At 45.9% G+C, this 24,205-nt stretch overlaps 1 protein-coding gene across 1 annotated transcript in view; it reads right to left on the bottom strand.

Moving 5' to 3' along the window:
• Positions 1 to 5,304: 5,304 nt before the first annotated feature.
• Positions 5,305 to 24,205, bottom strand: part of herc2 (HECT and RLD domain containing E3 ubiquitin protein ligase 2) — a 44,998-nt gene continuing 26,097 nt past the window's right edge. Inside the window, 50 exon segments of the mRNA XM_035524611.1 lie at positions 5,305 to 6,317; positions 6,518 to 6,730; positions 6,901 to 7,006; positions 7,333 to 7,523; positions 8,400 to 8,512; positions 8,651 to 8,845; positions 9,063 to 9,204; positions 9,658 to 9,741; positions 9,851 to 10,048; positions 10,211 to 10,398; positions 10,543 to 10,682; positions 10,763 to 10,854; positions 10,988 to 11,149; positions 11,886 to 12,063; positions 12,388 to 12,602; positions 12,879 to 13,077; positions 13,169 to 13,284; positions 13,365 to 13,520; positions 13,601 to 13,726; positions 13,950 to 14,068; positions 14,177 to 14,335; positions 14,436 to 14,567; positions 14,713 to 14,820; positions 14,911 to 15,064; positions 15,216 to 15,407; positions 15,542 to 15,685; positions 15,804 to 15,990; positions 16,576 to 16,747; positions 16,930 to 17,155; positions 17,359 to 17,503; positions 17,929 to 18,100; positions 18,205 to 18,286; positions 18,423 to 18,600; positions 18,706 to 18,796; positions 18,919 to 19,062; positions 19,285 to 19,366; positions 19,498 to 19,609; positions 19,745 to 19,920; positions 19,999 to 20,090; positions 20,177 to 20,282; positions 20,505 to 20,695; positions 20,811 to 20,950; positions 21,037 to 21,145; positions 21,316 to 21,441; positions 21,657 to 21,825; positions 22,031 to 22,129; positions 22,224 to 22,366; positions 22,455 to 22,722; positions 22,800 to 22,942; positions 23,691 to 23,837. Of these exon segments, the coding sequence (XP_035380504.1) occupies positions 6,045 to 6,317; positions 6,518 to 6,730; positions 6,901 to 7,006; positions 7,333 to 7,523; positions 8,400 to 8,512; positions 8,651 to 8,845; positions 9,063 to 9,204; positions 9,658 to 9,741; positions 9,851 to 10,048; positions 10,211 to 10,398; positions 10,543 to 10,682; positions 10,763 to 10,854; positions 10,988 to 11,149; positions 11,886 to 12,063; positions 12,388 to 12,602; positions 12,879 to 13,077; positions 13,169 to 13,284; positions 13,365 to 13,520; positions 13,601 to 13,726; positions 13,950 to 14,068; positions 14,177 to 14,335; positions 14,436 to 14,567; positions 14,713 to 14,820; positions 14,911 to 15,064; positions 15,216 to 15,407; positions 15,542 to 15,685; positions 15,804 to 15,990; positions 16,576 to 16,747; positions 16,930 to 17,155; positions 17,359 to 17,503; positions 17,929 to 18,100; positions 18,205 to 18,286; positions 18,423 to 18,600; positions 18,706 to 18,796; positions 18,919 to 19,062; positions 19,285 to 19,366; positions 19,498 to 19,609; positions 19,745 to 19,920; positions 19,999 to 20,090; positions 20,177 to 20,282; positions 20,505 to 20,695; positions 20,811 to 20,950; positions 21,037 to 21,145; positions 21,316 to 21,441; positions 21,657 to 21,825; positions 22,031 to 22,129; positions 22,224 to 22,366; positions 22,455 to 22,722; positions 22,800 to 22,942; positions 23,691 to 23,837 (7,595 nt within the window). The 3' untranslated portion in view covers positions 5,305 to 6,044.

The following is a 24,205-nucleotide window of genomic DNA, read 5'->3' as shown; positions in this document are numbered from 1 at the left end:
CTCCGAGGCTGAGAGAGAAGAGGAGTGGGGAGGAGGAAGGGCTCCGAGGCTGAGGGGAGAAGAGGATTGGGGAGGAGGAAGGGCTCCGAGGCTGAGGGGAGAAGAGGATTGGGGAGGAGGAAGGGCTCCGAGGCTGAGGGAGAAGAGGAGTGGGGAGGAGGAAGGGCTCCGAGGCTGAGGGAGAAGAGGAGTGGGGAGGAGGAAGGGCTCTGAGGCTGAGGGAGAAGAGGAGTGGGGAGGAGGAAGGGCTCCGAGGCTGAGGGAGAAGAGGAGTGGGGAGGAGGAAGGGCTCCGAGGCTGAGGGAGAAGAGGAGTGGGGAGGAGGAAGGGCTCCGAGGCTGAGGGAGAAGAGGAGTGGGGAGGAGGAAGGGCTCTGAGGCTGAGGGAGAAGAGGAGTGGGGAGGAGGAAGGGCTCTGAGGCTGAGGGAGAAGAGGAGTGGGGAGGAGGAAGGGCTCCGAGGCTGAGGGAGAAGAGGAGTGGGGAGGAGGAAGGGCTCCGAGGCTGAGGGGAGAAGAGGAGTGGGGAGGAGGAAGGGCTCCGAGGCTGAGGGGAGAAGAGGAGTGCACAGCACTGCTAGCAGGCTTTTGGTGGAAGACAGAGGGAGGAACCAGCACCACAAACTCTTCTGACAGTGGAGGGTGTCCACCATATCTGCTTAGATCAGAAGGTGCAGGCTCTTTACTAGTACTAAGAATAAGAAAATCTACTGCAGGGGGCAGAGCCTTTTCCTAGCTCCCACACTATGGAATAACCTTCTTGTAAATGTTCGAGATTCAGACACAGTCTCAATATTTAAGGCTAGGCTGAAAACCAATATGTACAGTCAGTCAGCTCAAGAGCAAAACATTTTTATTTATTCTGAATCCATTCACTTAATTTTATGAAGGCCTTTATTCTAAAAAGCTTTTATTTCTTACACAATGGCAAACTTGTTTTTTCGTTGTCTTTAAGAAGAAAAGGGGCAGTCAAAAATAAATTAAAACCTTATGATAGTTCATCCTTTCCTTATTTTTCATAAAGATATTTCAACACCTATCAATGTAAAAAGTGATGAGAGGTTGGCTCTGGAGTCACAAAGGCTCCCCATGAGAGACTGTCATCTGGCCTGGCCAGAGGCCACAGCTATGGAGCGCTACGGACTGTGCTGGCCAATTGCGTGGCTCATACGCTGCCAGGTCATCATGTCATCTAATACCCAAGAAAGCATTATAAATGTCATAAGTATATTTATGACAGTGTTTTACCAGTGCTATTTCAGATAATTTTATCTTCAGTGCTTAGAAAATAATTCAATAAATGTAAACTCACGCTAAGATATATTAATTATATTATTTGTATTATATTAAAATATATTTTGAAAAAGTTTTTTTTTAAACTGTGGTAACTAAGATGTAGATAGAATAAGACTTGTTGTGGGGAGAGGAGAGGTCTTTCATGTCACTGCTTTGTGGACTTTGGACCTGAACCAATTTCACATCAAATCAGTGGGTCCTTATAGATCTAATTTAAACAAATGTAATTTATTGTAACTGTTATTATTTCAGTGAAATATTACTCTACCTACTATTAACATTATCTGGCTGTTAACCACAGCAAGCAGTTTCCCCCTATTCCAGACCTACGTTTTTATACTCTTACATAACATTCACAAAAGTCACCACAGCAAAATTAGGACCTACTGAACCATTACATTTCACTTTATACTTCAGAAAACAAAAACAAACTACCAACCCAAAAGCTACTTGGACCGGTGCTACCAGTTTACTCAGATCACGCTACACCTGTGTGGGCAGTTTGTTTCAGGATCACCTGGGTCAGGCAAAGAAGTCCACGAAAGCTGCTTCGCTGCACAGTCACCACTCTGCTCTTGGAAATGCATGTTTGAGCAGAGAGACAGCTCTGTTCCTCACATGACTACTGGAGTCTCAGCCACGTGTGCCTACATATGGATAAAAAGCTACCACAGTGGCTTTAATCACTTAAGATACAGGCTGGTTCTTTCATTTAGTAAAATGAATATATTATAGGAAGCTCAGATTATTTAGGGAGAACAGCGGTCTGACAAATATTGTTACTTTCAGCTGAAGGACTCTGACTGTATCTTGTAAGAGGTTTTAATGTAATTTTTTTTTTTTTTTCAGGAGAAAGCCAGCATTTAGCAATTCAAAGACAAAGTTACCTGTGTAGGCAGTGTATAATCACCGCATGGGCTAACTGTAAAACATTCTTCCACATTCTCATCTCCACCCACCCAGTCATGTTGCTGATTTCCTGCACTGCATGAGAGAAGCACCTGACCCAATCCTTTTCAGTGATTTCAGCTCAGAAGAAGAAAAAAAGAAAGAAAATAAGCTTTAAGATGGCAAAGAATGCTCCAGGGTTTTAAAGCAAATTAAGCCAACACATTTTTTCACCAAGTCATGTGGCATTACAGAGTTGACATGAATAGCGAAACTATGACACATGACTCCAATGAGCAATTAACACCTGCAGTAGTGGACTCTGAGCAGTACTGGGTCACAGGAGCGCAGAGAAACCAGTCTGGCCCTGCAGATGTACAGTTAAACTCACAGATCACACCTGAAGTGCTGAGGAGTTCAACTGACATTAGAATTAGAATTTTCAGTGCAGTGGTACAGTGCTTATTTTGTATGAACGAACCGTGTGATTCCTGTCAAGAGAATTCCACAGAGCTCTGGCCTCAGGACCTATGATTTCCTGTCCTCAGAACATGGACCATCAGGTCCATGAAGTATAAGTCCTCCTGGGGATTTAGTTCCTTCAGCCCAGCTTTGCTAATTTGCTCTAGTCAGTGGGTAGAATTAATTTGAAATCAATTGGGTAATGCAAAATCAGAGGTTTTCTAGTTTTTGAACCTGAAACCATATGCCTCTACAACATCCAACAAAAAATTGCTGTGGAATCTTTTTGGTATTACAAGAAAAGAGAAGTAATCTTAAATGATTTCATTTTTTAACATATTTTACCATGTATTAATTTGGACGAGGGTTTATTACTTGTAACATTTCCATTACTCCAAAGATAATAACCCCAAGTTCACGCACTTTATCTAGGGAATATAGGAGTCATGATACTGAATCCTTTCTAATGTTAGTATGGGACACCATTAGGCCTTTGTGTTACTCAGCACAAATTCACCCTCAGTTGGAAAAAAAGACTCAGATTCTGATTTCTTACGATAAAAAGATTGGCAAAGCCATTGGATGGAAAGGTTGCAGGCAAATCTAGAAGCAGTGGCCCAGTCAGTCTGGAAGAAAACTGGCTGATCACAAACCCCAGCCTAGCAGGGGTTCAGATATCACTAGAACGTGTAGATAAAAGGGTCCCTTCCTCTAATTGTTCTAAGTGGGACCCTGAATGTTATGTCATTAATCTAACCTTGGCCACTAAGATAACTATGAGTACATTTCATTAAGCCTGCCATGCTCAAGCAGGAGAGGGTGTAGTAATGTTGTATATGATATTTTAATATTGTGATATAAAAAGACATTAGATTCCTTTTTATCTGAGATAATGGATGAGAGAATTTTGATCAAGTATGATATGAACAGTTGAAAAAGATTTTTAATATTTAAATGGAGTTCAAACAAAAGAAAATCTGAAAATCTGGTTTACTCATATATATATATATATATACACAAATATACATACAACACTATATATATATATATACACACAAATATACATACAACACTATATATACATATATATATACATATATATATATACACATATATATATACATATATACATATATATATATACATATATATACACACACACAAATATACATATATATACACACATATACATACATACATATATATATGTATATACAAAAATATACATATATATATATATATATATATATATATATATATATCCATATTCATTCATATATATATTCATATATACACACATTACATATATTTACATATATATATTCATATATATACATATTATATATATATATATATATATATATATATATATATATATATATATATATATATATATATATATACATAAATACATACATACACATACATATACACACTATATACATATATATACACATTATATATATATTTATATATATTCATATATATATATATATATATATATACACACATATATACACATACATATATATACACACATATATATATATATATATACACATATATATTCATATATATACATATTATATATATATATATATATAATATGTATATATATGAATATATATATATATAATATGTATATATATGAATATATATATGTAAATATATGTAATGTGTGTATATATGAATATATATATATGAATGAATATGGATATATATATATACACACATACATATATACACATACATACATATACACATATATATACACATTATACATATATATTCATATATATACACATTATATATATATATATATATATATATATATATATACACATACATATATATACACACAGACATATATATATACGTATATATATATATATATATATATATATATATATATAGATATCCATATTCATTCTTATATATATTCTTATATATATTCCTTCATATATGAATATATATATATGAATATATATATATGAATATGAATATATATTCATATAAATATATTCATATAGATATATATATATTCATATATATATATATAGATATATATATATTCATATATATAGAAATTTTTAGTGTGTGTGTGTGTGTGTGGAGATATAGATAGATATATAGGTAGATATATATATTGATTTATATATATTCATTCATATATATATATATATATATATATATATCTACATATATATTCATACATATATGTATATATTCATATATATATATATATATGAATATGAATATATATAAATCAATATATATATCTACCTATATATCTATCTATATCTCCACACACACACACACACACACTAAAAATTTCAAATTCTATTTGCTGATGTACACCCAATTAGAAAGTGATGAAAGCTTCAGGAACACTGCAAAATGAGTGGTGCTGTAGGAAATTTCAATCAGAAGAGACCATCACTTAATTTTCCGACGATGAACAAACTGCTTTCAGGACTTACTTTTACGGTTTTTCACGCATAGAGCTGAGCAGAAACTCACTCCAAGCACATGGGTGTGCTGTGGAAAAAGGCATAGATTCACCCGATTCCTGCCACCTTCACAACTAGAAGAGGGAGCTAGACTATTCTGTGGGCATTACGCTCTTGAAATTTATGCTCAAATGCACCAACAAGCACAACACCATTTGGGTTTAATTTTCTTTTTTAAACACAAATTTATTAACATTTATTTATTACATGGGAATGAGACATCTTATGAATACATGGCACAGTAATATTTACACTCCAACAAGAGGCCAGTGCAGACACACAACTGAGATGGAGGGGAGAGGAAACAGAGTACTGACCGGCGGCTTAAAACCAACCCCTGAACAAATCCTGAGGACACATGAATCAGCACCTCACTCGCATTTATAGTTAAAAGGGCTTTTAGAAGAAAAACACTGCTATTTCTGAGGAGGAAGCTGTATACAAGCTGTTCTTACTGTTTGAACGCTACAATGAAGCAGGACTGGAGAGATGTGCAGAGACCGTCAGGGGTGGTCTACCACAGTGCTAGGCTACGTGGCCTGTCTGTCCGCCTTCGTAAAACATAAAACAATGTCCACAAACATTTAAATGTGCAGTTCTCCCCTCTCTCTGGCTCTTAAATAAACAACATAAATGTTTTCTTTTTTTTTTTTCACCAGCTTAGTGATTCGAAAGCTAATTGCACATAGATACACTTTCTCTCTTCATTTTAGTCATGGTAGTAAGTGTGTATGCATTTAAGAGAGTTTAAAACAGACATCCTCAGTTCAGGGTTTTTTTTTGGTTTTTTTTTTTGCTAAGCAGCTTTTTTTTTTTTTTATGACTCCTGATCAAGGAGTGTGTGTGCGTGCGTGAGGGTGTGCGTAAGGGCAGGCACAGCCGTGGCCGTGGTCAGTGTCCGGTCAGGTAGTCCTGCGTGGAATCAGAGGCGAAGGAGTCGGCGTCCTCGTTGTCAGAGTCGTCGCTACTGTCATCGGCAGCAGGCTCGCCGCTCAGGGCGATGCGGGCATAGTCATCTGTGTCGATGGATTTGCAGAAGTGGATGGCGTACTTGAGTTTCTCCTCCAGCACCAGCTTGCAGGAGTAGCGTGGCAGTTTGAGCAGGAAGAAGCATGTGTACGACTCTGGCAGGAAGTGGTCCGGCGGGTTGTACTTGTCCAGCACCTGGGGATGGAGGAAGGAGAAGAGAAAAGTGGATCATTCTGGATGGGCCGGGATGAGAGTCGAGTAGCGATCGGCGATTAGCGACGCTTCTGAGTCAAGTGTGGTTACGAATAATCCCGGCATAGAAAATAACAATGCTAAACAGAGTGAGAGGGAAGGGGCTTTCCAGGCTTGCATTGGTTATGCTTGGATGCCCTCACCTGCACCACAAAGTCACGTCCGCGGAAGTCCGCGATTGTCCGTGGAAGGCGCGTGCGTCCCCACACGAACCGGAGGAAGAGCGAGCGCTCCGTGTTGGAAAAGGACTCCATCACTTCCCAGAACCAGTGGATGAGCGGTGCTGTCGGCTCCACCCCTTTATAGGTGGCCACCGACTTGAGCAGATGCAGTGGGATATCGGGACTGCCACACACCTGCAAGGCGCATACATGGGCACAGAGAGCAGAATGAAGTGCACCAGACAAAACAAAGTCTTGGACTCAGCAGCAGGCCCACAGGGGTTGGCTCCATGTGTGTCCATGTGCAATGAGATGGAGAGGAGTAGATGTCATGCGCGTGCACGCACGTGTCTGTGAACACTCACCATGGTCTCCAGCTCGTAGCCAGTGAAGAGTGATAGGAGAGGCACGGGCACCACCCGGGCCATGCCCTCCCGCACGGCAGCCACCTGCTCATCAAACTCGTGCAGCCTACAGATAGAAGCACAGGAGGGAGCTCACAATAGCCCGCAGACATAGTCCCCGAGGCTCAACAGGCTTTAGGCAGAACTGTCATGAAAATATGACACGCTAAAGAAAATGCAGTGTTGGTAATGGAATGTGTGAAGACACAATGTACTTACATATACAATACAGTCTGATACGCATACAAAAATAACAGGACCTAACAGAGACTAACAAATGACTAGTGCAAGCCAAAGTTGATGGTTTTTCCCCTATAAATGCATTACCTTGCACACCAAATGAATGAAGTATAAATACTTTTACAGAGAGTTGGTGGGTGACTGTGCGCTCACCTGTAGTTGATAGCAAGGCGCACATACTCAGTACGATTCTCGAGGCTGATGTGTGAGTGCTTGGAGCTGAGCTGTACCTCCTGGCCACAAGCGTTGGGCACAGTGAAGGGCAGGGGCATGGCCTCAAACTCCTCCGCCGACGCCTCGTTATCTCGGATATACATAAGGCCTGGGATGAAGTCCTTATCCACCTGACCGACCAAACACACACACACACACACACACAAATGAGGAAGGTACCTGAGTAGAATTTGCATAACAGTAGAACACAAACTCAGAGTATAATGAAGTGCAACAGCTGAACAATGCAAATTTTTTTTTAGGTTCACATTGCTCCTACTAGTTGTGTGAGAGAGAATCTGCACATCTTCCATCCTGACGTAGTCGTGTGGTGAACAGACTTCCTCTTTAACCTCTCTCATGGCTTAAGGCACGAGGCCCTAAACAAGGGCAGCTCTGTCACTAAAGTGAGAAGGTCATTGCTTCACACACAGCATCTCATGATTGCTGCATGAATGCAGGAGCAGGACCCCCCCCCACTCACCCCCCACCACCACTGTATTGGAGTTAGAATGATTTGGGGGAGGTGCACCTCTTGTCACTTCTTTTCAAATGCCAAAAGTGGCCATTCATTGCACTCGAGTGTATGAAAGTGGTGAAACTACAACTAAAATCATTCCAATACAATGGTGCAATACTATGAAATCTATATATGCAGTGGAAGAGGTAATGAAAATTATTAAAATACATATGTTCCGCATAGTGCCTGTGCTGAAAAATTGGTTTATATCTGCAGTAGAGGAAGTACTAGGAGCCATGACTGCTCATCTAGCTTCTGTAAGATGTAAGGAATGCTACATACTGCTCTGTGTAGGCCTTTGATCATGTGATTTATACAGGATTTAGGAAGGATGGCAAGCTTTCCATAATCTGAAATGAACAATTCTTTATTCCCCGCTTTCTTCAAAGGCGGCATTGACCATATCCACCTTTAGGAAGCACTGTTTATAATTCTAGAATGTGCACAAGGCATACAAATGCGTATACACATGCACATGCACACTTACCTCACTGAGATCAGCAATTGTCAGGTTCATGCCAGCTAGCTGTTTCCACACAGGTTCAGCGAGGTACAAACTCAGGGGACTACCTGTACGGATAGCTATACCCAGAAGTACTCCTACACAAACACAGGCACAATCAATTTATCTACTAATTACTGCATCAAGCAACACAGACAAAAGGCATCCAAGAACAAAATCAACATTGACTAAGGTCTTGACAGGAAGTCAGTGGGTCGAGGGCTAAGGGTCCCTACCTAAGAAGCGGAACATGGTGATGTGCAGGGCGCTCTTGGCAGTGGGGTTGAGCAGGAAGCAGTCCCTGTTGGCCCCAGACTCATCTCTACCATTGGGCGTGACGATGAGCAGAGGGGTGAGGCCGTTCTGCAGCTCTTCACACATCTCTGCTATAGACTCACTGTAGCCGCCGCCACAGTCATCTACTGATTCGCCTGTACACACGCACATGCGTGTATGTACACCACACACAAGTACAGAGTGAGTGAAGTCAGAGCTATGAATAATTTTTAAAAAGTCAGCATAGAAAATAATAATGAATCAATGTCTCGCTCCCTCCTCATGCTCGCTCGCTCTCACGCACGCACACACACGCACACAGATGATTCATAATAATGCTCTAATGCTGCTCATGTTCAGGTACAAACATACCTACGAACTTGACCTTCCAGACGCGATGAGGTAACAGTAGGCTGTCAGGACTGAAGGAGCTCATCTTTGCACACATCTGCCCAAAGACAGACTTAGTGCCATCTGGCCCTGCTAGTCCTCCCTTACTGCGAGAGCGCTTTACCTGTCAGGCACAGAGAAAGAGAGCGTGAGAGAGAGAGAGAGAGAGAGAGAGAGAGAGTGGCATTTCTTTATATACTTCTGTTCTATGGAGTGTAAACTCTCTTCTCTCAGTGCAGAGATCACACAGCTCTGTGCTCCACTGGCCCATGAACAGAAAGCACTTGGGGGGCTCGCTGCTAACTGGAGCACAGATCACACATTATGCACAAAGAAAAATTTCCTGCATCATGAAAGACATCACATGCATAGCAGAATGCCAGGGTAGCTTTGAAGTCACAGTAGGGATGTAAAAGCATATGAACGTCATGTGTAAAACACAAACAAAGATGAAAATGAAATACAAAAGATTTTTTACCAATACCATTGGGAGCTTGTAAAGTTAACAGATGCAGAATGCACCAAGGGCAGCTGTGTCTGCATGCAGAATTCCGACAGACTTTGTGTGCTGGTTCACCTGTATTCGGTTGAGCTCCACCACTGGACCATGCTGCCGGTCTCTCACCATTGTAGCCTGTACCACCTTACGAAATGCAGCTTCCTAAGGATTGGGTGGGACACAACATATTAAGCAACCATTTCAATGGGGGAAAAAAGAAGAGTTATTCAGATGTGTGCACACATGCACATTGTGTGTAAATGGTTTTCACCTTGCCCTGGGAGATGAGGATCCCCCGGAGTGTGTCGAAGCCAACCGAGGGCCCATGGCCCGTCTGCCCCAGTCGTCCCTCCAGGTCGAACATGGGGATGCAGGGGCAGAAAAGCTCGGAGATGTGGTGCAGGAGCAGCAGCCTGTTCCTCAGGCTTATGATGGGGATCTCCTGCAGGTGGTTATACTCCATAGGGACCTGGGTTTGCGCCCCCCCCCCCCCCCCCCCCCCCCCAACACACACACACACACACACACACACACACACACACACGATATCTATATTACGTGGAATGCTCCTTTCAAACATGACAACTTCATGCATCCTCCTGAAGGCCTGAGCACTGAGGTGGTACAGTACCTGGGCGGGGAGCTTGCCCGCGTTGGTGGGTTTGCTGGTGGACCAGGCAAGGGTGTGTGCAGAACCACAGGCCACTCTGTTGATCTTCTTGCCCTGCAGGGCTGCCACCAGCCTGGGCCTCTGGATGGCGTTTGTGGTGCCATCACCCAGCTGGCCCTCGTCATTATCTCCCCATGTGTACACCTCTCCTGAGCCACACGACAACAGCTTCAAAAATCCACACTGACATTGTAAATACACAACAACCACAATCTAGATCCTTAATGGAGAAGATCCTTTTCAAGCTGTCTAGAATCAGTGATCAGCAATGGAGCTTGCTCTGGAAATCTTACCATCTTCGGTGCAGCATACACAGTGGAGGGAACCAGTTGCTATGGCAATGACCTTTTTGCCCTGCAAGCCCTGGACCTGCCGAGGTCTGCGAACATGGTCATCTGAGCCGTGACCAAGCCTGTGGTAGTCACCTTTTCCCCTGAAAACATACCCACATTTATGCTTCTGTGGGCTCGGGTGTGTAAAAGTAATACCCTGCATTGTGCATAGGCTTCTTACCATGTGTACACAGCTCCAGACTTAGTGAGAGCCACAGAAAACTGAGAACCACACTCCACTTTGATGACCCCCAACCCAGTTAGAGAGTCAATCTGGGGAGAGAGAAAGAGAATGAGAGAGCATGAGAGAGAGTGTGAGTGAGAGAGTGAGTGAGTGTGTATATCTATGGGAACATATGGGCACTTCCTCATAGGTGTCTGAACAGAGCAGGGGGTGAAGTCTTGCCTTCATTGGCACTTTACAGCCATCGCTGCCTCCTCGGCCCAGCTTGCCATAGTCTCCATCTCCCCACGACCACACCATGTCATCATCTGTCAAGCACAGTGTCTGCGCATCACCACTCCCACATGCTACATCTATCACCCTGTGGCCCTGCAGAGCATCCACCTGCACAGAGAAAAAACGCACACCCACATACACAGTTGATTTACACCCAGTAACATACTGACTCAATACCAATCTCTTTCTACAGGAAAAAAAACAGGAGGTATACAAGCTATATACATAACACACTCCAACGCAAGTCATGTAGGAACCCATGCTTCTGACTTCGCCCAACACTGAACTGGGAGTGACGAAGTGGTGGTGGCGGCTCAAGCACTGCAGTGGGCCTCCAGCAGAACCTATGCTTGTCCCACGGCAGGCCTGTCCCCTGTGCCAGGCCCCCCATAAGTGCCTTGCCTGTGACACGGTGAGCAGGTGCTAAGCAAATGCTTTAACACAGTTAACACATGCCTGCGAGGTGCAAATGCCACAGAAGACACTTCACACTCAACTCGTGACTCTATGGGCGTGCCTTCTCGGAGTTTGGATGCAGATGTGCCCTTTTACAGCATACCACCACATACTCAAATTAAAAGAGTTATGTACTTCCTGTATGTCTGCTATTCACATGAGCAGCCATATCCTTCAGCTTGGTGGTGATGTTAACAGACACTTGTGTGTATATGCGCATGTACGAGAGTGTACACAACACAAATGTGGTAATGAATGTACAGTTATATCACATCACCTACAGAGACTTTAAGTAAAAGGTTGTGTATAAGCTCTGAAGGGGATGAGCTGAGACAGATTTGAAGCTGCCTGCTGTTCGCTGCTGGAGTGTGTTATTCCGGGCACTGACCAGCTTGGGTTTGAGCTGGTCCTCACTGTCGCCGTGGCCCAGCCGTCCATAGCGCCCTTTGCCCCAGGTGTAGAGCTCTCCGCTGGCTGTGACACAAGCACTATGGGCCCCTCCAGCTGCGATGTCCACCACCTCAACCCCCCTCAGAGACTCGATAACTCGCGGACGGTCACATGGGCTGAGGAAAGGGCAGTGGGAGAAATGAATTCTGTTTCCGCACCACACATGGGAACCTGTTCACGTGGCTCATGGTGCTAGGCAGGAGACAGGGTGACATCTGCTGGCCACTGTGAGCATGTGCGCAACTTCTGCATTCATGCCATATACACTATTAAATGACATTCAGTCTATCAAATATTCACTACACAAAAGACCTTCTGTAACGAAAACCACTCCAAGGGCAGATACACCATATGCCATTTATAAATTCAGATTAGATTTCTGCTATGTAATCAACATTTTAATTAGTGAACGGGCAGTGTGGAGAACATGGCTCCTTTACCTCCTGTTGCCATGGCCTAGTTTGCCGTCCTCGGCCTCACCCCAGGAGTACACCTCTCCCTCGGAGGAGAGTGCCAGGCAGTGCTTCCCCCCGGAGTTCACCGCGACCTTTCTGATGAACACGTGTTGGATGGACTCAAGCAGCGTTGGCGTGGAGACTGACTCCGTGCCCCCGATGCCCAGACGCCCTCCGGCTCCGTAGCCTGTAGCATAGAGCTGGGGAGAGAGGGGTGTCGGAGCCACTGTAGCACAGCTCGCAGAGAGGTTAATATGGAAAACAACAGAACGATGGTTATGCAGAAATCGACACCCTCACAAGAAGCATCTGGCAAAAACAAAAGACTCCTTTAATATCACAGCATGCCATTCATATAATAGCCATGAATGTACAAAGTCTTTAAAAATTAACAGTGATCATCTGTTCAGAGTGGGGTCTTAAGTCCCCAATAGTGCTTCGCTCTGTTAGGGCATGCTACTGCTCTGGAGGCTTACTTTCCCATCTGCGGTCACTGCAAAAAGGGTCTGCTCCCCACCGATGAGCTGGATGGGGCGCAGGGTGGCCAGGGCCTCCGTCGGCGTGGGAACCTTCACTTTTGCACCCTCGATGCCCCCCAGCTGGCCCCGATGATTGTGGCCCCAGCCATAGATGGTCCCGCTGCCCCCGGCCGACAGGGTCCAGTCATCCGGCCGTCTGAAGCAGGGCAGCGTTTAGCCAAGGGTTAGGCACCAGTGTAGGGGTGCTTTAGCATGAGCTGGTTAGATTAATGTGCCACAGCGTTCACCTGTTCATCCACTGCACCAACTGTTCATCATGCTCCCTCTTGAACAACTCATGGCTTTCATGAAGTCCATTCATGGTTTCATGATCTGCCATCAGCTCCCGGATCTTCTTAGAAACCTAATCAACAGTTTGCACAATGCAGTAATACAAGAAATGCAAAACCTTCTGTGCATATGAATATTTAGGTATTTTGATACCTCGTCCAGGAAGGTGCGAGGCAGGGGCGTTCGTTTGTCCAGGGCCACTGCCACTCTGGAGGCGGTGCAGTAACGGCGGAACCAGGCCCATTTATGAGTCTCAGCACAGCAGGGCAGTGTGTCCAATTCTAGATCACACGCAAGTGCCACCAGCACCTAAACGTAGCAACATTCATTTTGCTTAGAGTTCGCGCACACACAGGCACTCACACACACCTTCCCTCGCTCATACAGACCTTAAAGAAAGGGCTATGTAGCAGTTGTTTGCCTCCTCTGACAATAGGGTCCTCATACTCATACTGCCTCTGCAGAGCTTCAGGAAGCCCCTTCACTAGGGCAGCCAGAGCACTGCCTGTAAAACTCTACAACAGCACACAAACGGTTGATCAGTCACAGGAACAGCTCCAAATTACAAATGATTTTCATTCTTACACATATTCTAATCCATCATGTACTGAGTATTCCAAATAATAGCAATACCTCATTCATGACATATAGTATGTTAGACTTAAACCATCTGAAATGAGTATAATGTGCTGATTGTGAGTGAAGTCTTCCAAGCAAGACCACTCAGGTTGGACTGACCATAGAGCGAGCCTCTCCTTCACTGTCTCCCAGCAGGCGGTTAATGTTGATGGACTGGCCGTACTCGGTGGTCAGGAGTTTCCGCAGCCGCTGCAGAGCCCACATACGGTGTCCAGCCGCTGCTCAACACCACACACACACACACAAAAGGCCAGTATGCTATATTACTAATTCACTGGGCTAGTGTGTGCTCCTATGCGGCGAGTGGCCCATGTAGGTAAACGTACCCAGGGCGCTGAGCTGGGCACAGGCTGCGAGCGAAGCAGCCAGCCTGGGCACAATGCTGCGGTTGGAGGCAAAGTTGAGACGGAAGTCCAGCAGGCAGGTGACCAAGTCCATAGAAGGACAGGACAGGATACAACGGTCAGACAGGAGGTCTTTCGGACCTGAGACAAATAAAACAAAACTGGTCATTTACCAGTGCACAGAGACCCATAAAGCCCAGAGGACCAGGAAATTGTGGCGAGTGCAGGATGAGGAACGAACCAGCTGCAGGCATGATGGGATAGACAGTGAAGCGCCAGCCCCAGCCGTTCACAGAACCGTCACTAGTGAACTTCCACTTCAGCTCGTCTCCGGGGATCCTCAACTCACTGGACCAATCTGACCACTCTCGCCCTGAAACAGGATAGACTGAGAGTAAGACACACACCAGTACACATACACAAACAGAACATACTAGAATATGTGCCTGGAACTGTAGAGCATGCAAAAACTGATGAATACTTCCAATGTCAAGACAGCAGTGCTGAGAATGAGTCACCTGATCGGACAGACACTATCCTGTTGGCTCCATCCATGACAGTTAAGGGGTCGTGACGTCTCTCTGTAGAACACTGCCGATCAAATTCCACTCGCAGTCCTTCAGCACCTGAGATAAGAAAGGAAGGACAACTCGCCTTCCAAGGACATGCCTCCCTGTACAGTAATGGGGAGAAGGCTCTGCAGTAGCCTGTCTTACCTGGGATTTTGACTGTTCCGCTGGTGGAGGTGTCGTCAGTGTAGGGGTGGCTACTCTCCACTACTACTGGCTGAGAGGACAGACGCCCACTCTGAGAGTCAGTAGCCACATCTTCCAGCTCCGTTACGCACAGCTCCAATAGCATGTCAGCCACCTGCATTCATGTATGACCCATTTACGCGCGCACGTGCACACACACACACACACACTTAGTTTCATATAGTATGCCAAAAACAGCACACAGGTGTGTAAAGTAAGTTGAAGTCATATGTATGGAAATTAAGACAGGGAGAGGCAGCGTGAACCTGTGGGTAGGCGGTGCCCATGCCAGACAGCACAGCAGACAGCACTTCCTTTCCTTTCTCGCCTGCCCGCAGAGACACTGCCAGCTTCAGAAGGTCCACCATCACCCGCGTATCATCAGGCATAAGCAGACTTGTGAACTCGTCCAGGTACTGGGGCTCAGGCCCCGCAGCTTTATTCTGGCTCTCCGAGTCCTGGTTCAGTGGAGAAGGCAAGTGAACAAATCCACAAGTAGCAACAGCTTTCCAGAGTCCTTCTAACACTAACAAAGGCAGCAGGAAGATTGCTCTCTGATCCAGTAGACAGGGAGGGGTAAAGTGTGGCTGACCTCTTTGGTCTTGGTCATGGTTTCGGCGATGATGCTGGCCGCCCCGGGGTCGTCTGTGACGGGGATAAAGGGGCGACAGGAGGCAGCAGCCGCAGAGGGCGTCACGGCCGAAGATGGGGTAATCGCGTCCTCAGAGGATGCCACCTGGCGACCACACAACATAGGCAGTGATAAAGTTCATATGTGAAATGCCAAACAGATCATCTGTTTATGTCTTCTGTGTGTAGAAGTGAAGAGAGGAAAGTTTAGAGTAATTATCTACCTCTCCCCTCTTGCTGTCCTGCCAGGGGTAAGGGCTGAGGCGTTCCTCAGGGTCCGCAGACAGAGGGGGACCCTCAGCCTCTGAAGGGCTGGTCACAGATGAGCAGTCTGAAGGAGGTACAGGAGAGCTGGACGGGCATTCCACAGGCATCATACAGGCCGGCATCAAAGCACCTACCACCGCATCCCTACACACACACACACGACAAGATGCCACCAAAGAGAATGTTACAGTTCTATGTGTCAGCAGTCTAGTGCATAATACATCATGCTGTGAAATATCCCTTAAACGAGGGATTCTCAACCTTACCACCTCACAGCCCACCTGTTTATAACCAGAAAGCATAACGGCCCACGAGAAAACAAAAATATGTAAAATTGTTTGCATCAGGCACCCGTGACAGCATTGTCTCAAACTGATGACGGTTACTTCTGCAAGTTACTATTACTTCTTGAGTATCTATTAATGTTTATATGTTATACTAATGCCTCAATTATTACTTACATTTTTTCTGTTGTTATATTTTCATGACTTGGTGCTTAAAATGCCATTAGTGACCCACAATGGACTACTCCCTCTCCCTGAGGATATACCTGCGGACTATAAGTGGGTGCATCACGGCCCACAGGTTCAGAAACTCTGCCTTAAACAACACACCAATCTTAGAGTATTCCAAGGCCGTGAGCCATTTTAGCATCGAGCCAACTTGGCAAGCACATATTCTTCAATATGATCACAAGATGATGGCAGGCAGGTGGCGGCGAGACAGTACCTAGCATACATTATCTGCAGGGCAGACAGCACATGGGACAGTGCCTGCTGCTTGGCCAGGTTCCCGTCCAGAGAGAGCAGGATCTTGGACAGAGATGGCCGGTTGGGACGCGTACTGCTCTGCCCACTCAGTTTACTGCTCAGCAAGGATGGGTCGCTATCTGATGGCACGCCTACACAGCAAACAAAGCCAGATCAGCTAACCCAGTTCACGTTCCAGTTCAACTGTTAAGAAACCTAGGAAGGAGCTGGCATGAGCTGTAATGGCAGGCACAGCGGTATGGTTGAGGGGGACTGAATGTGCCAGCCACACTCAGTGGAGCGCAGCCAGGAGAAGAGGTGGCAGTCATTTTACCGAGGTAGGAGGCTCCAAGCGAGTCCCTAGCAGTCTGGAAGAGGACAGGCTCATGGACAGAGGGTGTGGTGACATCCACAGTGGTCCAGGCCACGCTGTGGGAGGAGCCACAGGCCACGCGCGTGATCTTCTGGCCCTCCAGGCCCTGCACCAGTGTGGGCTTCCTGTTCACCGTGGTGGTGCCATTACCCTGCTGCCCATGGTCATTATCACCCCACGCATACACCTGGACACACACAGAGACAGAAACCTCAGCATACACAAATGGGTTAAACTCAACCACACTGCTGCACACAGTTCCTCCACATATGGTTAGTAATTAAGTGAAAAGACTGAAGAATCTAGGTAAGAATGGCCAAAAAAATAAAAAATAAATAGTTTTTTACAGGCCGTACCAACTGCCATCATGAGTGTGTTACCATGACCCACCTGTCCTGTCTCTGTGACTGCCAGGCAGTGCAGTGCTCCCACAGCTACGTGAATGATCTTCTTCCCCCGTAGTCCCTCCACCATCTGGGGCTTCCGCACATGCACATCGGTGCCGTGACCCAGGCGGAAGTAGTCCCCCTTCCCCCTGTACAGATCAGCACAACGGGACAAGCTGTAGACTTGCCACCAACAATAACATACTTTAATGAAATACATTTAAATACATCCTCAAACTCCTGTGTGTCTGTAGGGTGCATGGCCGAGCATTGTCTGAGGGGCAGAGGGGTGACTCTTCTGAACCAGTGGGTAATTAAAACGGAGTGTTCCTGCATCTTTTTGCCAGTAGCCTCAATGACACAGCCCCACAATCACAGACACTGATAAGAGCATCCGTAACAAGATGAGAATGCTACCGTTTCAGCCATCGACCGCGTTTTCTGCACGTTCACGTCGTCTACACCTGCCTTCTGTTATCTTCCTTCCTACCTGATCCTGTATCCATAACATCCTGATTTAAAAGATTTTGGGAGCTATGGTGGGACAGCATTTTAATATACTGCAGCACTGTACCAGGTCCAAACCACTCCAGATTTGGTGAGGGCGAGAGAGAACTGAGCTCCACACTCAATCTGACACACGCCCTGCCCATTCAGTCGCTCAATGTTCTGAGGGACGTTACAGCCCTCACTGCCCCCACGACCCAGCTTGCCAAAATCTCCATCTCCCCAGGAAAACACCAGGCCTAGACAGACACACACAGAAAATTAACCATGTTGACACAGTACATTTAATTAACATTAGTCAAAAACATCCCAAAGCTGCCTGTGAAGACTCAACCATTAATACCTTCATCTGTAAGCGCCAGAGTTTGAGCATCGCGGCTCCCACAAGCCACCTGAATAACACGATGACCCAACAGAACCTTCACCTACAAAGCAGAAAGATAAAAGCTTACTCAAATGTGGGTGTCACCAACACAGCATCCTGGTGTGGCAGCACAGTTATGTAGAATGCCCTATTCGAGGTCTGATGGAGGAGATGTGTAGTGAACACGGGTACAGTACCAATTTAGGCCTGAGCTGGGTGGTGTTGTCTCCGTGTCCCAGGCGACCGTACTCCCCAAGGCCCCAGCTGTATAGCTCTCCACTGGACGTGATGGCAGCGCTGTGGGAGCTGCCACAGGCAATGTCCCGAATGCGCTTGGTCTTCAGCGCCTCAATCAGCCGAGGCTTGTCACAATTCCTGGATACACGTTTTGTTTCATTCGAGGCCCATAAATGTTCAGAAAAGTACAATACTCTGTGTTCATGAGTAAAAGAAAAGAGGACGAATACCAAATGAACTTACATTCTACTGAAATGCCCCAGTTTACCATCATCTCCTTCACCCCAAGAGAACACTTTTCCATCCACTGTCAGAGCCATGGCATGGCGGCCCCCTAAACAGACAAACAAAAAAAGAGGGAGCATAGTTGTAGGAGGACGTTCGATGCATGATTGTGCTTTGCTAAACCAACGCACTCCAAGAAGAAAAGGGACAAACGGCGCTGCAGGTGCAGACCTGAATGTACAGCCACCTTCTTCACCACGTAGTTGCTGAGGGCAGTGATCTGGCGTGGGATGGGGATGGTGCCACTGGACAGGCTGAGGCCCAGGCGTCCGTTAGTGGCCTCCCCACACGCAAACACCTTCCCTTCCACAGTCACTGCAAGCACACGCACACACTCGCCGTTAGGCTGGTAAAAACCAACAAAAGCTTTGAACTCTTTGGACTTTGAAAACAAATTATAGAAATTCAATGACTAATTCAAGTACCTATTCAAGCAAATAATTTAATAAGTAATGAGATTATCATCATAAATTGCATCCCAATCTATATGTTACAACTGTTACACATTTTTTTCTGAGCCATAAGATATAAGCTCACCTGCAAATAGGCTCTTGGAGCCTCCAGACACCTGCACTACATTGAGAGCTGAGAGAGTCTCTGAGAATGATGGGACTTTAATCTGGGGAAACATGAAAAGGGAACAAGTGGGTGTTGAGCATCAGAAGCTATAAAAATCAAACCTCCAAAGCGCTTAAAATCCGCCTTCACTCGGTATTTAAATCCAGACATGGAGTGTTTCATGGCACTGACCTTCGAGCCTTTGAGGCCACCCAGCTGGTCCTTATCATTGAGACCCCATACAAACACTTTGGTTCTGATGGTGGCAGCCGATTCCAGCCCTGAAGACCTCTTGCGGGCAAGGCTGTATCAAGAGACAGAACCTTCAGCTGTGGTCCAATAATAAAAGCTACACTGACCAGACATCGGATAAAATGCAACAAACTGCCACCATGTTCGCAAGCTTCTACTGTCTTCTGTGTCCTTTAGAAAGACAAACCTCCCAGTAGCTGCTTTGTCATCTTCCTCCTCCTCATTGTCTGATGCCAGGAAAGGCACCGTAGCCAGATCTTCATCTTCAGCACGGATGCGACCTACGATGCTCAGGCCATGAATCTTACAGTCGATCCCAGAGCTCCGACACTGTTTTATAGCGATCTCAATATACCTGTGGTACTGAAAACACACACACCAACAGTTCTGAACCCAGCTGAGCCATGAACAGTGGAGTCACAGGGCGAAGAGTTTGCCTACCTCAGTGCAGTCATTTAGCAGGGAAACAGTAGTGTCTGTAGGGTTGATGTTGATGGTCTTTAGCTCAATCAGGTTGTTCAAAGAGCTTCCACCTAACAAAATAAGCAAGCAATCCCATTAAAGGTCATTTTGGACAAAAAAAACAGAACTATAGGCCTCCTGCAATAGAATCTTATACCTGACACTACTACCAGCGAAGGCATGTAGCTACTATCTGCTGGATCAACCATCATCTTCAGCCTATGGACCAGAACATCTGGAAAGAGCTCCAGCCGGATCCAGTGCTGTGGTGATGAACACGTCGTGTGCATGCGTACACGTACACGTACACACACACACACACACACACACACACACACACACACACTAAATAAGAGAGCTTTGAGCTTTACAACTGTTGTAGGACTTGTTTTTTGACATTTGACATTCAGCTGACGCTTTTTTGTGAAGACCCTTGATCAGCGTGCACTCACACTGGGATACCCATTCATAAACAGTACACAGACCTTGCCCTGTGAGCCAGATGACTGCCAACACTGGTCTCCACAGTCTATGAGTCGAGAGGCCTGGTTAATGGAGGAGGACACGCTGAGGTTCCTCACTGCTCTCGCCCACTCGTCTATCAGCATGCCTCGCTGCCGGCACACATGCCTCTTCAGCTGCTTGCCAGAGCGGCCGCTAAACGCTGGAGACTGGCCTGCAGGTCAGAGGTCAGGTTTATGCCCATGATCTGTGTCAAATCAAATCAACGTTCAAATCCATCAAATTATCCCTGTGAGGCTTGTGGGATCTAGTCTGTAAGAGAGGCTGACCTGGTTCATTGATGCGGCCAAAGGAATGCCTAGGGTTGTGCTTGCGTGTTTTGAAGCAGCTCTCACAAAAGTCAAAGTCATCACAACTGCGACACTTAAACCTGGGTCCATTAATGGGGAACATCTGACAGCCGTCACACCTGCAAACACGAAATCACAATGCAACCAGAGAGGAAGACTACACACCTCAATATGCAGTCTTGTGTGTTCAAACACACGCATGTACCTGACTCCAGGATGGACACTAGGCACAAGCTCCATCTCTGACAGCAGGCCTGTCCAGTGTGACTGCTGAGGGAAATCCACTATAACATCCTTCCCATTGGCACTGAAAGCTGAATGCACAAGAACATTATTGCATTATTGTGTAGTTATGGGAATAACAAATATTAAGAACTGATAGAATGACTAAATGTTATCACTAAATTTAGATAATTCACTGTTCTACAAGACCAAAATGGTCCCCTCCCAAACAATCAGACAGCTTGGTTGGAGCAGACCTCACCTTTGACTGACCCAATACTTCTGTGAGTGACAGAGCCCCACTTGTACTTTGGTGTTGTGACGGAGGGCTTCACGCGCACCTTGTCCCCAATCTTAATGTGAGACGGAGAGCTCTGAGGAGGAAACCCTGAGATAGAGCAAGCATGATGGTTTTGTTAGGAAACTCTAACAGACCCAATTACTTAATGACTAATGACCATGTTCTCAAGCAATCCCAGTTTGAATATATTAGAGGTTCCAGGAAAGTTGGCGCTATAGGTGCCTTGTGAGTCCAATAGTGACAGCAGTGTGGATGTACAACTGTAAGCACCTAGCAGTTATTTGTGGAGGGAGTGTTAATACCCAGCAGTTCAGTGTGGATGTAGCGGACCCAATAGGTGCCTCCTTTCTGCTGCCAATCACACTGCACATTCAGGTCGTGCAGGCCATCTCTGTCGAGCTTGATCACCTTGCCCACGTCTCCTTCATAAACCTCTTCATATGTCCTGCAACACTTCACCATCATTCCAACCTGAAACAGCACACACAAACAGATGTAGACACCCACCTCATATGAGCTCAGAACACATCACTCCAGACCAGTAACTACACAGAAGTAAATAAAAAGAAAAAATAAATGATAGACTGATGCCCAACCCAGGCAGGCTTCTAAGAGCAGCTAGAACACTACACCATGCATCAGCACATAGTATGAGTCATGATGCTCATCTCATTACCTGAATGTTCTCCCTCACATAGACTGCGTAGTCATCGTTACTCTGGAAGTCTGTTCTCTTCTTAAATGTCTGACTCTCAGTGACCACGATTCCAGGAGGCTTGAGAGAAAGGCGAGTCAGTAGAAATCAGTACAAGTGAGAGAGCGACCTTATCCATGTCTCTGCGTGTGTCTGTCTGTGCGTGAGAGAATACCACAGGGAAAGCTGCATCGGGCTCCTCCAATTCTTCTAGCACTTCTTCATCAGAGAACTCATCAGACACTGTCTCTGCATCAGACAGCTCTGTGACATGGACATCAGGATGATCCAAAAGCCAGCCAACTAATGCCTCCACACCTAAAACACACACAAACAAACAGAACTATCAGTTTCAATTGCAAAGCTATATGAAACACTCAAAGCCAGATTGATCCAAACCCTCTACCTGGAACCCCAGAGGCACTGCCTGTGGACCCGGACAGAGATTTTAGGGCAAACTCAATGTTTTTCCTCTGGAAGCCCATCTCCATGAGCTGCAGTACTATTGGTGCGGGTGGTACGGGCGAGGTCTTGTGCTTCTTCTGCTTGGGTGGTCGCACGTGCTGCACAGCGACAGGTGTAGTGGCCTCGCTGGAGCTGCTGTCCTCAAACAGTGGAGATGACGGGTGCGTGGCCTCCACAGCCAGGTACTGGCACACAGCTAGAGCTGCAGCCTGCAGGACACAGGGTGAGCAGGACTTAGAGAAGCTGGACACCAACATGGGACAGAAGCATGTGGTGCAGCACTGACCTCGAGCTCCTGCCTGTGGAAGATGGCTTTAATGGGAGAAGGCTGAGTGGCAGCAGAGAGCAGCTGCTGGAGCAGGATGAGGGGAAGCAGAGGACCCTCAGGGGACAAGTCACCCACCTCAGGAGACGACACAACCTGCTCCTCTATACACGTGCACGCACAGTAAATCAAAACTCAAAAGTGAATTGACAAAAATGGGACAACAAATCAACATAATTGCAACATAATTAATTAATCAGAAATCATAATTACTATGCCTCAGTTAATGCATGTACCAGTTCCAGAAACTTGGTGGCATCAAATCATTTACATATGAATGGGCACAAGAAGCTGAATAGAGTGTAAAAAGAAGGAGGCGTGGGGAGTTAACCCCCCACCCCACCCACACCACAAGGAGCTCCTTAGTCACCACAATACTAACTCTGGTAAAGGCTCTGGAGACACTAACCCAGGTAGATTCCTGAGAGCAAGTTAAAGCTGTCCGCCCCCAGACCACCCTGCACTGACTATGTGCTGTGTGAGCAGTGAGTGGGAGGAGCTGCTGAAGAAACAGCACCTCTGAAGAACAGAGGCATTATACACAGACAGGGAACACAGAAGAAATGAGACAGAGAGAGTTAAGAGGCACATCTAAATACACTAAAATACATACACAAAACACACAAATACAAAATAACAGACAAGAGAGAAGGATAGATGCAAGGACAGAGAGGTGATGAACATGTGAGGACCAAGGAAACGGTTAAGGAGAACCAGGATGGGAGAAGAACCTATGAGAGGCATGTGCCTCTGGAGTCCACAGTGAGGTGGTGGTTCTAGAATTCACAGGAGGCCTGTGGCGGCTCTAGAGCCTACGGGAGGCACGTGGTACTAGAGCAGATCAAGCCTTACCACTGGGGTTGGGGTTGGTGTCGAGGATGGCTGACTGGGAGAGGATCTGCCGGAGCTTGTCCTGGTGGGATAGCAGGGCACGTGCCGCCTTCAGTACGTAAAGCCGCAGCTGCTGACATCGCAACAGGTGCACGTCCACCTGGTCTGCTGCAGGACCACACACGCACGCAGACACACACGCACGTGCACCTCAGCTCTGACCCTCATGTGGACGTCCTACGGCTCATTGGTCAGCCCCAGTGCATTTATTTTCAGTGCTCATTCAGCACACGTTCATTTTCTGTGCTCTCGCACATGGCAGCCATCAGTGTTGCTCCATAAAGCATCACAGGTAAGTTGAAAGTAGCAGTCAACTGGGGTGAGAATTAACAAATAGATCAATGTACTCTCAAGTCCACCAGAATGTGTATGTAACAAATAAACCAAACTTGAACTTGAACTTGAACTTGAAAGGATTTTGCAAAACCAAATAATTAAAATTTACTTTAGTGCACCAGAGTTGCAGTAATGGCCAG

This window comes from Electrophorus electricus, chromosome 3, assembly GCF_013358815.1.
Source record: "Electrophorus electricus isolate fEleEle1 chromosome 3, fEleEle1.pri, whole genome shotgun sequence".
Lineage (NCBI taxonomy): Eukaryota > Metazoa > Chordata > Actinopteri > Gymnotiformes > Gymnotidae > Electrophorus > Electrophorus electricus.
This window is presented reverse-complemented; position numbering and strand designations above follow the sequence as displayed.